At 40.6% G+C, this 14,342-nt stretch overlaps 1 protein-coding gene across 3 annotated transcripts in view; it reads left to right on the forward strand.

Annotated features, from left to right (window-relative positions):
- The window catches only part of tom1l2a (target of myb1 like 2 membrane trafficking protein a), a 24,682-nt gene extending 11,990 nt beyond the window's left edge, over positions 1 to 12,692 (forward strand). Inside the window, exons 7-16 of one of the 3 annotated variants that reach the window (XM_018754716.2) lie at positions 219 to 335; positions 519 to 652; positions 973 to 1,021; positions 2,248 to 2,383; positions 2,639 to 2,756; positions 2,913 to 2,988; positions 5,158 to 5,223; positions 9,847 to 9,906; positions 10,724 to 10,760; positions 10,972 to 12,692. In XM_018754716.2, the coding sequence (XP_018610232.1) occupies positions 219 to 335; positions 519 to 652; positions 973 to 1,021; positions 2,248 to 2,383; positions 2,639 to 2,756; positions 2,913 to 2,988; positions 5,158 to 5,223; positions 9,847 to 9,906; positions 10,724 to 10,760; positions 10,972 to 11,120 (942 nt within the window). In that variant the 3' untranslated portion in view covers positions 11,121 to 12,692. The remainder of the gene's footprint in view (positions 1 to 218; positions 336 to 518; positions 653 to 972; positions 1,022 to 2,247; positions 2,384 to 2,638; positions 2,757 to 2,912; positions 2,989 to 5,157; positions 5,224 to 9,846; positions 9,907 to 10,723; positions 10,761 to 10,971) is intronic. The other 2 variants (XM_018754717.2, XM_018754718.2) reach the window with 2 other exon arrangements.
- Positions 12,693 to 14,342: the final 1,650 nt, after the last annotated feature.

Below are 14,342 nucleotides of genomic sequence, written 5' to 3' on the forward strand. Positions count from 1 at the left end.
TTGAACTTTGGGAAAATGCATGGTTAAAATAAATGCTTTCTATGACAGATAGTCCACAGCTGCCAGTGGTGCTCTTCAAAGACTAGGATGCTCTATGTCAGGGTAGTGTATGTCAGCGTATCAGAGATGACATACATTTGATGTTTTCTTCATCAGATAAATCTAGTGTAGACAGTAAACATCTCCTTAGTTTGTGGTGCTTGTCTGTGTGTCTCCAGATTGCCAGGCTGCGAAGCGAGCTGGATGTTGTGCGTGGCAACGCCAAAGTAATGTCTGAGATGCTCACAGAAATGGTGCCCGGACAGGAGGACCCATCAGACCTTGAGCTCCTGCAGGTATGTGCCTAGACCTCCTGACCCTGGGATGCGCTTACCTGTCTGCATAATATACATCTCTTCCTTCTGTTAGCGTTAACTTACTCTAGATCTAACATCAGTTAGCTATGATGGGGAGATTTGTAGATTCTGCTTGGCCTTGCTTTGGCCACTTAGCTCTATGGGCATCCCCCTCCAAAACAGGAGCTGAACCGTACGTGCAGGGCTATGCAGCAGCGAATTGTGGAGCTCATCTCACGTGTTTCAAATGAGGAAGTGACTGAGGAACTACTGCATGTCAACGACGACCTCAACAACATATTCCTGCGGTATGAGAGGTAAGGTAACAAACTGTCTGAAACTGTGCGTCATCCATACACTGAGCCTTAATACAACATGCTTCCATGCAATGAAAAGCCACTACAGCAGCTTGTGAAGATATAGTGAATCATGATCCTGTTGTATGGAAAAAAGTGTATACAATGCCTGATAAAGTCATTAGGCGGATGACTTTGCACTGATTTCAGATCGTTATTGCGTTTGTTGGTTTTTCCATTTTTTGCTGGTATTTGATTAAACAGTGTTATGAAGAATGTAAAGGCAGTGTACGGCTTCAGATTAGTCTTTAAGTACTTATTTTAATCTGATTTCTCCTCAGGTATGAGCGATACCGGTCAGGCAGAGCTGCTCAGAGCGCCAATAATGGGGTAAGTTAGTTATTGCGTGACTCTACATGAGGGTTAAATTCTTCTCATAAAAAGTGTGAACCTTTTTGCCTTCTAAATGTGTATTCAGATTAACATTATACTTTGTGGCAGCATGCTGCTTTTTAAATAACTTGTATGGATGTTAAAAGGAAAGGTGTTAAGAATAAATGTTTTATTTTTGTGCTCTCTTTGTTATTGCTAGCTGAGGCAGGCAAGTATCAGTCAGCATCGAACCTCCAGGTGTTAAAACATGGCACATGCCACACACGTGTGTGTGTGTGTGTGTGTGTGTGTGTGTATATATATGTATACGCGCACGCACACACACGCATATATATATATATACTTGTGTATGTGTATGTCATAACGTTTCGGCTTCCCCAAGCAACAGTTTTAGAAGCCAGCCCTTACACGCATACAGTCCTGAAGGTGTTAGCACCTCGTATCCCCATGTCTCCTTGTCTCTGCCCACACTTCTGTCAAAAGAGCCCCATATGGGGCTGGTATGTTCTGTACGCTGAAGGTAAGACCTATTTCAGCGGGTGCAAATCTCATCATCTGTAAATGTCCTTTTGAAGGTATTGTGAATATTGGTTGATTGTATTAATTTCTTTTAATTTTGCTAAATTTCACAAATTGTGCTCATTGTAGAGCACAGTTTTTTACTGCAGCACTTTAGGGTAAAGGCAATTGACATCTAGTCATTGCAGGCTTCTTAAAGGAAAAAAAGCAATTGTAAAATACTCATTGACCAAAGAAAAAAGTCCAACTAGAGATGTTGGCTAAAACATGACTATTGTGTGGGAAAGATGACAAAGGCAGATCATTCAGTATTTTAGTACATTTCCTGTAAAGCATACCTTGTAAAACCATCTCTTGTAGACTCTAGTAGGCTTTGGGATAAAGAGCACCTCTCTGCCCTTTCATTCATTCATGAAGAAGACTCAAGTCCTCCTCAGGCCTCCAGACTTACACAGTGCATAGAGAATGGTAGCTGTCATTTACCCTCTAGAAATAAACCTTCATACATTTCCCTTGTGTGTGAAAGATCTTCCGTAACCTCTTCGTTCTGTAGCATATAGTTACCCTAATATCTGAAAATTTACTCATCTGGTAAATCTCCTGCCCAGTATGCTTGAACTGATATTTGTTACCTAATGTTAACATGTTAGACATCAGGGCCTTCTAATTGCAGAAATATAATTTGTACATCCATTCCCGGACAGGTGCTCAGTGAGGCCACAGAGGACAACCTGATTGATCTGGGGCCAGGTTCTCCAGCCGTAGTGAGCCCCATGGTTGCTGCTGTCCCTGCTACCTCCACCACAGCCACCTCGCTCTCGACGCAGCTTGCTGGACTTGGTGAGTTCAAAAACACACACAGTACAGGAAGGAACATGCTTTGTGGGCGTGTTTCAAAAAGTCCACGGCACAAGGATGCAAGGCCAAATTGTTATATTAGAAAAATTCTTCAGTGGATTTACTTTGATCTTTATCATTGTTAACACTAGACTCATCGTGCTTGTTATTTGAGGGATTTTCTTGAGTGATGCCCCCTTCCTGGTCACAGATGGGTCACTGATGTATGGTGAGATGATGAGTATTGCTCCCTTCCAGATGTGGCTGGCGACAGCGTGAGTGGGACCCTGAGCTCTTTGACCAGCTGCAACCCCCCGGATGACTTTGACATGTTCGCCCAGACCAGAGGCAGCTCTCTGGCTGACCAGCGCAAGAAGTAAGGGCCAGCTCTCTCACACAGTACAGTATTAATGCAGTTGGTAAGATCTGTTTCAGGTAATAATATGACAACATATAAGCAGATGTTTGCAGTAAGAAATAAATGGATCAGTGGAATAAAAACTTGTCACTTAGTTAAGTTGTTGCTTTTCAGCGTGAAGTATGAAGACCCACAAGCTCTTGGTGGCCTGGCCTCGGCACTGGATGTCAGACAACACAACACTGCAGGGGTGAGTGGATGAAACATGTTAAGAATTGTAGTTTACCACTGTGCCACACACACTTTCTACAACTCCTGAGTTGATGCAGAGTGTGTGTCAGTGAGCTGGTTTGTGCTATGGTCTTGAATCTTTGCACGGGATGTGCTGCACTACTGTTTTTGATTCCTCTGTCTTGACTTGAAGCTCTTGAGCACTAACAATGTTTTAAGAAAGCTTGCGAACTCTGAAGCCTGCAGATATTCAGAAAGCACAAAAACAAGGTCATATTTGAGGTTACTTTAGTCCACTGGAGCACCAGACCTGGATGAGGTCTGTGAACTTCACCTTTGTCCTGAATTTGATAACATGGTGTTCAGTGAGAAATCCACAGATGTCTGGTGTTTGCCAAAGGGGCTTAAACCAAAGTTTGTTTAACTGTTTTGCATAGCTGGTGCCTTTGCCATTACTTAAGTCAGTACATTCAGATATGGCAACAGGTACACACAAAAACTGAATACGCCATTAAATAGAGTTGAGATGGAAGAGCAAAAGTCCAGTGGTTGTTTTTCCACCTTACATGTTAGCTGTAAATGTCTGTAAAGCTCGCGAGAAAAGCCTGCAGATATTCAGAAAGCACAAAAACAAGGTCATATTTGAGGTTACTTTAGTCCACTGGAGCACCAGACCTGGATGAGGTTTGTGAACTTCACCTTTGTCCTGAATTTGATAACATGGTGTTCAGTGAGAAATCCACAGATGTCTGGTGTTTACCAGAGGGGCTTAAACCAAAGTTTAACTGTTTTGCATAGCTGGTGCCTTTGCCATAACTTAAGTACACACAACAGGTACACACAAAAACTGAATATGCCATTAAATAGAGTTGAGATGAAAGAACAAAAGTCCAGTGGTTGTTTTCCCACTTTACATTTTAGCTGTAAATGTCTGTAAAGCTCGTGAGAAAATTGGTAAATAAGGTGTGTGGGCTTTACACTACATAGAATTCATTAGAAGTTGCTTTGGAGAAAAGCATCTGCTAAAGAAGTAAATGTAAAAAGCTCAGTTGTGTAACCCTGGGAAGGTGTGTAGTTGCACTGGTGACCCAGAATGGACAACTGCCAGTGTGACCATGTTTACTTTCACATGTAGCTGTATCAGGCCTGCGTCAATGGCACTTTCACAGGAAACCTTGAAATTGATTCATGTTACATCTCTACATGGAAAAAAACACAATGGCATCTATGGAAGCCCAGTTCCCAAGGCATCCCAACACAGTTATCATTTCAGCGTGCTTTTTTTTTGCAAATATGGCAGCTACAACAGTGACAGTTGTCTGAGGCTTTTGGTATGGAGGGTTGTGGTGACCCACAAAAGAAATGCACTATGGAATAAGTTGGTAGGTTCAAGATGTAAATTTTAATAAAATGCACAAAGAATGCTATATTTAATGCATGTAATATGAGTTACAGTGAAGTATGTACATAGCATGTAAATAAACCCAGTTTCACTAGTTTGGTGGTAAAACTGACCATGTCACTCTACTTCCTACATATATCCTTTATAAAATAAAAAGGATATGCAGAGTATGAAACCTGAATAAAGGGATTGAGGGGACCTGTGTTAAAGTTTAACTCTGTAGTCTACCATATGTGTACCAGGAGTTTCTGGTTGGTGATAAGCAGTAAAGTATATTTCCTTGTCACATGTGTAAGAATTATCAGCCTAAATTGCAACACTTTCGAAAACTATAAGGAGTTTGGGTTTTGGTTTAATGGGATTAAGATGGGGACATCTGATATCGTAGTGGTTAGAGCTGCTGCCTTTGGACCCAAAGGTCACAGGTTTGTATCTTAGCTCCAGCTGTACTAAGGTTCTTACCCTAAAATTGCTCCAGTAAAAAATTGCCCAGCTGTAGAAATGGGTAAATAGTTGTAAGTATATTAACATTGTAAGTTGCTTTGGAGAGAAGTGTCAGCTAAATTAATAAATGTAAATGATTATAGATATGTGTTGAATGAACTCTGTTCCAGTAAGCTTGTATCCTATCCTGTTATTGAATTCTGACTGAATTTCTGCTTATTTGCCCAGCGTCATTTTTAGTTTCATTTAAATATTTTGTAACAGTTTGTTTCTTCATTATCTAACCTTTATGATTTCCGTTATTGGCCTCACACAAGCCATTTTTGATTTCTGTTGATTCAGCGACGGTTAAAGGGTGCTAACGCAGAATTGGAGCCAATAGACAGCTGGCTTATTACCCAAGGAATGGTGAGGATGTCACCAGCACTGCTGTCATTGAGTGTCCTGTCCCCCAGCCCTCCAAACCCCTGACTGTGGCCCTGCACCACTAAAACTATCCCACAAAAACAGTAAACGGGAGATCATATAGTCAAACCAGAACAAATAACAGAAAATCTCCAGCAGCCTCTGGCTTCTCCTGATTGTGAGGGGCCTCCAGTCAATTTTCAGAGGAGGTTACAAACACATTATCTCTGCTTTAATTCTAAGGCAGCTTCTAGAATAGCACTCAAGAACATGCAGTTGTAACCTTAAAAAGGAACTTGCCTAAACAGCTTCAGGAAAACACCCAGCTGTCTACATGTAAGACTTTGAAGTCACTTCAGATTAAAGAAAATGCTAAATATGACTACAGCAGAACATTAAGATTATTCTGGAGTATCCAGGAGTTAAGGAAAGTGAATATGTTTTACATTTAGAATAAAACTAGTGTAATTTGGTATCTTTTGTTTTAGTGCCATGTATCACAATTCCCAATCTAATCTGAGAAGAACTGCAAGATGTGGTTCTAGACTAGGGTTGCCAACCGTCCCGTATAATACGGAATCGTTCTGTATTGAAGGGATGTAGTAAAACCATACGGAATGCGGTTTGTCCCGTATTTTAACCTTTCACACCCAGAGACATTTAAAAGTATTTATTACATTTATTTATTGCATACATAAACTTCGCAGTTCACATGAAAGTGTTAAAAGATTAGGAAAACAAATCGCAAAATGTATGTGACACAAAGCTGTGTTGCGCGTGAGTCCGACTCATTGGGCTTTGCTACGTTACCTGGATGCTACATTTGACAGTGGGGGGCAGGTCAAAGGGAACCCCGTGAGAGGTACAATGCAGGTAGCTACTAACTAGATGACTAGATGTCATCATGACTACTAATAGTCCACCTCGTAAACAAAAACGATTAGAGAAGTATAAAAAAGAATGAGAGATGGAGAACTGATGGAAGAACAAGTTTGTGGCAAACTGTAAAGTTTGTAAGAGATTTTTCTGTCAGCTACGGTGGAGTATGCAACGTAAAACAAGATGCGTCCACGGAAAATCATCGATGGAATCCCCAAGGAGCAATTTCCAGTTTTTTTGTTAGAAAGTGTTATAAATCGCCTAGGCAGAAGCTAAAGTGATATGTGTGTAATGGTGTATGAGACTTGCATGACATTAAAATTAATTTTTTACAACTGACATGTATTTCAATGAGCTAAAAGCAAAATAATGTATCTCAGATTCATTTTACCATTTAATTCAATCGAGCAGAAACTTCTTTTTTACACATATACATTACATCAGCTACAAAGAAATTCCAAGTGTCCCTTACTGTCCCTTATTTTCCTATAAAGAACCCAAAAGTGTCCCTTATTTTCACCTGCAGGGGTTGGCAACCCTATTCCAGACCCCTCCTTAAGTTAACCTCTGAAATGTTAAAGTGTCAAGTGGAGTTTCATAATTGTAATCTATATTGCTTTGGAGAAAAGCACTTGCTAAATGAATTCATGCAAATGTATGTCTTTTCTTCATGATAGCCAGCATTTTCAAATAAGGTCGGTGCTTGGAGCATGAATACAGCAAAGCAAAACTTTACCAAGTTCATTTGAGGCTCCACACGGATGCTAGCTAACCATCCACATGTACCGTCATGACGACTGCTGCCCGGGCCTCATCTGAACATCCCTTTTACTGTTGACACACATCCACCCCTCTTCATCAGGCCTCACTCACAGTCACTGTGAGGATGCTTTCCTGTTCCAGAGGAACTGGTCAGTGTTCCCTCTGAGCACACAAGATCTGCCTAACTTTACCCCAGAAGACCTGAGACTCCTGTCAACACAGATCACTGCACCTGCAGCACCTGAAATCACACTTAATCACTTTGGTTACATTACACCCATCCCTTATATCCTACACATTGAAACTCCTTGTATTTTAACAATATCAATCTGACTATTTTCCTCTGGTTTATTACCATGGTCACCCTTCATTACAGAACCAACTGTATATATCCCATTTTTTATACAATCTTGCCCAGGCTACACCACCACCCCCTCTTTCCCCCAGAGGCCATTGATGGTTCAAACAAAGAATGAACCCTTTCTGGAATGGCAGGCATAGGGTTGGGTGGGGGATTGTGCACCCCCATCAAGAACACTGGATAGGAGCTGCAGCCAAGTTGGAAGCTTCAGCCCCTCCAACATTGCATGATTGGAATATGCAGGGCTAGTCTTTGCATCTGGCCAGTCTGGAAAGTCAGGAATGGAATCTGGGGGCTTAGGGTCCATGCTTGTGGGGGGGCATCAGTGGGGTCAGTTAGAACAGCAGGATACAGGCAATCTGGATTATAGGAATCAGGAATAAGGATGAAAAGGACTTTGTGTAATCAGCAAGGAAAGGACATTGCTAAACAGCATCAGGGAAGTCATGAACAGGGTCAGCAAGAACAGTAGGGTCAGGGCAGTTGTATTGGACAGTATAAGAAGTAGGACTTTCAGACATGGTGGTTAGGGCAGTCATAGGGAGTGGGTGATAAGGGGAAAGAATAAGAAGTCAGGAGGGAAGAGCTTTAATATAAAACTCTGATTCAGTTAAATTCCTTCACTTAAACACAATCACCAGATGTTGTTTCACTCGCCACTGTTCTCTCTAGCCCCATTCTAACAGACAAGGAAAAATACAGCAAACAGCAAACTCTGACTTGAAGCTCCAGTCTCTGCTTTTAAAGTTGTCCCAGGATTAGGCAAACCTGGTGCTTGTTTCCTCCCAATAAACCCATCCCAGGTGTGGCTGTTAATCCTAGCAGGGAGAGGGTGGAGACAGGGCTCCTGCCTGCTACAGTGTCCTAAAAAAGGTTGAAAAGTAAGTCTGAAAGGCTGCTATACAAAAAAAAGAAACCAAAACACACGGTGTGTTTTCATAAAATGAAATAAACCCTGTTAGGTGAAGGACGGGTGTACTGTAACCCAGAATGCATTCTTCAGGCAGTTCACATTTACAAAACTGAGAATTATTGAAATTCATGTCAACAGCTGTGTAGCAGGAGTCAAAGCGGAATTCATCATGTTCTTTAAAGTATAAACAACTAACAAGAAGCAAATTTTTTACTACTGTTTTACTAACTTTATTAACTGACAAATTAACCGTATTGTCTGATACTGTCCTGCTATAATGATGTGTACTAGATGAGTTTTTTTTTTTTTTTTTTTTTTTAAATGATGGTTTTATCTTACAAAACTTGCCAGTTTCACCTGTTTCTGATGGAAAGAATTTTAATCTGCTGAGATACTAATTGCTAAAATATAAAGACATGATTTACAAATTGTAAGACCCTTTACAGATGAATGTTGAAATTTTTAAGGACAGCAATAAAAATGCTTAGTAGTTAAACCTGAATGCACCATTTGTGGCTCACGCTACTAGGTGAGAGCAGCTTTCAAAATGGAATGTAGATTGTATGTCAGTTTTCAAGGTGCTGGGATCTCTGAACTGATTCTCCCAAGTAACCGATGCACACATTGAGAGAACCTCTTTCCCTCAGATGTGCTCTTCTTCAGACCTTGACTGCAACAAAGACGACATGCTCTGGCCGTGTCCAAGTGTGGCCATATGGTAGCGTTCATCATTATGGCTGGAAAAGCTGTATAATAGCACTCCATAGGACAGCAGATGGAGTAGTTGTAAGAGCTGTCGTCTTGCAATCAGAAGTTCTGGTTTGAATCCAACCTCCTGGTGTGGTTTCCTTGATCAAAGTGCTTACCCTAAATAGATACAGTAAAAAGTACCCAGTTGTATAAATAGGTAAAACATATAAGGAGCTTGGTGTACAAGTCTCACATTGAAAGTCACCTTAGAGGAAAGTCTCAGATGAAGTAATGTATCTGATGGGACTGAATCTGAAGGCAGTACTTATCTGTTATATTTTACAAGGAGAGTTTTAGTATTCCTTACAGAGAACAAGCCATTTTTCGAGTGAAACGTGCACAGTAAGGTTTAATCGAGTATTGACAACTGATCACTTATTTATCCTTACTAGGGGCATTAAATGATGACTTTGGATTATGGTTGACTACTGGATCTGTGGTATCCATCTGTGATGTGCACCTGGAGTGCTTTGCATCAGAACCAGATTAACGTGAACAGAAGAGAATTGGTATGATATAAAGTCACACTGTGTGTCTTTGCACCTCCCAGCTGTCCTCAGGAGAAGGGATGGATGGGACAATTAACGGAAAGGCTCTGGAGTGCTTTTGGACCATGTTCCTCCTTTACTTTCCAGAATGCTGAATCCAAACCCCTGTATCTCCTGATGTTCTGTATCTGACGCCTTCTACAGCATCTTTCCTAAGTGTACCTTCTCCATTTGCCACTCTTATTGCATGCCATACAGCATTCCTGCTTTTCCTGCCAAATGGGTGTGTTTGTGTGGGCATGTGCGGGTGTGGTTTGGTGGGTTTTCCACTTTTTTTTTTCCCCCCCGTGGATTGTTTTTTCTCATTGTTGTTCATTGTTTCCATTTTTCTCTCGTTGAAGTTGTTGTTTTTGTTTTCGGGTGGGCCATGTGGCTTTGCTGGACACTGGTGGGCCGGTGCTTTGCCTCTCTAGGTCCCTGTCGAGCAGTCCTCTGTCATGGATGACATAGAGGAGTGGCTCTGTACCGACGTGGTGAGATTCCTTTACTTTGATTTGACACCTTGTCATCATTGTCCTTTTTTTAATGTAATATATTTTTTTAAACTTCTAAATCCTTTACTTTAGATCACCTTTACACTTTTCCTTTTTTCCGTTTCTTTGCTCTTGAGCCCTTTAACTGATCCTTTTTCTGCAACTGACAGTCAGAAGCATGTGGTGGGTGGGGTGGCGATGGATGTCAACACTAACAGCCCAGTTACACACTTATACCTCTGTGTTCACATGTGCTGGTAAAAAGGAAACAGTGCTCACCCGGAGAAATACTTACTAAACATTCGATTAATGCAGTACTGGTGTGTTTGTGTTTCCTGGTTTGTGTCCTTTATATTTGATGTGTGAGGGAGAGGAACTGTGCACTTCGAGCAGTTCCCTTAATCCTTAAATGCATTTTCATATAATATGCTTCAAACTGATACAGTAAGCAGACAGAAGAAATGTTAAGATATGGTAAACCACCACACAGCTGAACCTCTATTTGTCTCACTTCTACTGGTGTCTGAACGTGTGTGTGTGCGCGCGCGTTACTGTCCTCAGTGTGTGGAACTCCAGGTAACATTTTGTGGTGGACAGTTTGTTCCAGATTTTTTGCAGCGTGTGTGTCTATGCCTATGGGTTTTGCTGCACCAAGGTAAGTAACCCAGATGTGAAAGGCATAGAAAACGGTTGTTAAGATCTCATCTTCATTCTCCAGTTAGAAGTTTTGGTGAGTTTGTCTGCAGGGTTAAAAGAGGTTTGGTTTAATGTCAGATATTATCTCTGACTTTCTATGTTTCTTCTTCTCGGTGAGAAGAGAGGTGACATGGCTGACGAAGGCGTGACAAGTGAAGGTATGGGTAAGAATATGTTTTGCAGAATGTTTGAAGTTTTTAATTTTCAATATTGTGATTTTGTAGGCAGTGTGTCTCAATCATGGTTTTAATACTTATATGCAGTCGTTTGACATTGATATTTTTTAGATGAACGTAACCCTGAAACCCATTCTGTAGAAGTGCCCTGTTTTTAGCCCTGTTACTCAGTTGGTTGGCATTTCCTGTGCAGAGTTTGACAAGTTCCTAGAAGAGAGGGCCAAAGCTGCAGAAACAAGTTTACCGTCGCCACCTAGTGGAGAGCCGACTGCGCCCACGAGTGCTCCCACCGGCAGCCGCAAGAAAGCCGAGCGATCCGAAGATGCCCTGTTTGCCTTGTAGGATTACCTGAGCAAACTTGGATGCCCTCGCATCTGAGCCCAGCCTCTGACCCCCCAAGCACACAGAACATCCCCCAATCCTGCCATGTAGCCCCATATATGTACAACTGCTGTACAGGCCCAGCTTAATCATGCCTCGCAAGGGGGAGCACAGGTACAAGTTGCCATGCACCAGTCAGCATTCTGATCTCATCTGATCTCACTTTCTTTTTTAAAACATATGATTTTAATTTCATGTTAACACTGTGGAAAGGGTGGGGGAATCTACCCTGTTTTAGTCTCCCAAGTCAAATATCAGTAGAACTATTCAGCAAAAGCAGCTTATCAGTTAACACCTGTAAACGACATGCTCCTATTAGGAAATCATTTAATGCACGGTTGTACTTTTATTCTGTTCACTTTTTCTAATTTAGTCATTTTTCTGTGTTCCTGCTAACTGCTCTTCACCACTGCGTTTGCAAAGAGACTGATGTTTCTTCAGTGGCTACAACCAGGAAAGTGTTCAGCTGACCATTTTCTGTGCCTGTGTGCATCTTTGTGTGTGTATGTCTGCGATGACCGAGAGTGATGAGGAACGGGAGTTAGACCTACACCTGACCGCACACGCTCACATCAGATTGTGTTCGCAAAAGGACAGTTAAAAACTTGAGCACAGGCTTTGCTTTCCTTTCTGTTTCTGTCACCATGTACCAGCACTCACCCCTGTCCGTCCCTGTCGCAGCATTTGGTATTGTACAGGTGTAAATAATCTTGAAGATGCCTTTGCTGCCGTTTCACGCATTCAGAGGTGTTTTTGTGTCCCTTGTGAGAAACATGGGGCAGTTTGGACGTGCTTTATGTCTGGCTGCAAATCTATCCCTCTATGTCTCTTGGGTCATCCACATGCCAGATGTGAAATGATGAAACCATTTAATTACTTTTTTGACAGACTGTGTTTTAACAACAGAATAACTGAGGTGGATTTGTTATGTTATTTAAAGTATTTTAGTCATTTGTTAGAGTAAAATCCCCCTTTTAAGTGTTTCGTTTAGCTGCTTTATTAGAATCATTTTCAGTATTAGCAATATGTCTCTTGTGTTCATAATGTGCTGTGTGTGGTAAAGTGGGAATTGGTTTCTCTTACATGGACAAGTTGTCTGTACTTCAGTCCATTTTTTTTGATAAAGCTTACTTAAAACAAATACCCTGATAATGAATATTGCCATAAATAAGAAACTGACCCAAATCATGACAATAAATAAGGCAAAGAATGTAGGAAAGGAAAAAATGCACTGAAATTTAATCAACTATTGTGTATAGTGTCATTTGAAAGCTTTATTTTACTGACAGTTTTTTTTGCCTGTATACATAGTTCTGTATATACATAAGGAAGCTTATTGAACAAGTGTACAGTTATAGCAGAATTAAAGTGGAAGTTGTTCATGAACTGTTTCACTGAACTGCCAGCTGTTCCCTTCATCATTCCATTTTTATAATTTAACAATTTCTTCACATATTTAATGGAAAAATTAAGAAGTCCCCTGCTATACATTAATTTCTAAAATGTCGTTATTCAGTAAGTTTTTTTTTTTTTTTTTTTTTTTTTTTTAAAAATATAATAATTGGTGAAACTGTAAACCACCCCAGACTTTTTGTAACTTCAGCTGTTAGGCCTGTTGTTTGTGCACACAGGACTCCACACCACGCCTCCATTTACAAATGGTGTATTTCCTCTGCTGTGTGATTATATTCTGCTTTATTTTTTAGCTTGTTTAAGAGGGGGTTTACTCATTTTGAGATGGGACAGCTTTACATAAGAAAACAGGACAGATAAAAACATCCTGAGACCTTTGTTGCTGACTCAGATTGACCATGATGTAATTCACTTGGTCTTTCCACATAACAGTATTATGTGGTTTTCTGAAGAGTGGGGTTATGCTGAGGGAACACGACTGCGTTATTGATCCCTTTCCCCTGATGCAACAGCATCCAAAATTTTGTTAATACCAGTGTTGAACTAAGTTATTGTACAATTTTACCCACAAGATGAAACTCATTAATTATGTGTATGGTGTCTGGTAAATTATTTGCTGAAATTAAAAAGAAATATATTCATGAACAGATACATTTTGTAATCTATGAAAATGAACTAAATACTCTGCTTACAGCTTCGTCTTGTTTATATCTGATCATGTTAAACTGCAAAAGTTCTTGACAAGGATCCAATTTCTAATGTCTAACATTTCCTTTTAAATGTTTTAGGATATTTCAATGGCGTATTCAGAAATGTCACTTTGAAAGGGATTTAATATTATTTCTGTGTCCTCTTTTTTCTGAAGTGGAGATCTCTTCAATGTCTCAACGGTGTATAATTTCGTAGCAGCAAGTAGACATTTTACAACATGTTTTCTCCCTTCTTAGAGTCTTTCCATGTGATCTGGTACGTAGCCTCATCAACTGCACGCTGGAGCGCTCTGTAAAGATGTATGAACATCTGGAGGAAATATAAGGAAAACAGAATCAACTTTGATTAATTTGTTGTATTGTCAATTTTGCATTTTGAGATTGTGTAGATGGGTTATGTATCTAATTTTGCAGAGGCTGCAGTGGTCCAGCTTCTTAAGTCCAACATGGAAGACTTCTGAACGTGGAGGTTAAGCAAGGGGATAATAAGGTGCTTTGGAGCTCGGTCTCATTTGCACTGTGGGATACTGTATGGATTTTACCATGGAACTGTGGTGGGAACGTGGTGACTATAACATCTGTGTGTGTTTGTGTACGCCTGTCCTAACGGCTGCTGTTATCCAAGTTGAGCTCAGTGCTGTTTAACTCTTGCATGTTAAACTCCAATAAAACACTAGCAGTGTGTGACCTCTGCTGCATTGTTTTGGCGTGTTTTTTTTTTTTTTTTTCCCTTCCTCCCCCTTCCAGTGTGTAGTGAGAAGAGAATGCCTTGGTAAGGAGTCTGAGAAACTGGTAAGCCAGATTCTTCCAGATTGACATTTCTCTACCGCAGTAGGTTTTTTTTTTTTTTTTTAAAACAATCATTTTGTTTTGATACCACCACCTTACAGATAATGGAAAGAGGAAACACTGTCTGGAAGTATTTAAATGCAATTATGCTCTGTTTCAGGATTCATTTGAAAGATAGAAGTACCATATGGGCTGTGTGAAAAGTGTGCCTCCTTCCAGGCTGGTTTAACCTTGTTGACTGATTGCGCAGTTGTCCACATTTCAGATAAAC

The sequence above is a fragment of the Scleropages formosus genome, chromosome 8, assembly GCF_900964775.1.
Source record: "Scleropages formosus chromosome 8, fSclFor1.1, whole genome shotgun sequence".
Lineage (NCBI taxonomy): Eukaryota > Metazoa > Chordata > Actinopteri > Osteoglossiformes > Osteoglossidae > Scleropages > Scleropages formosus.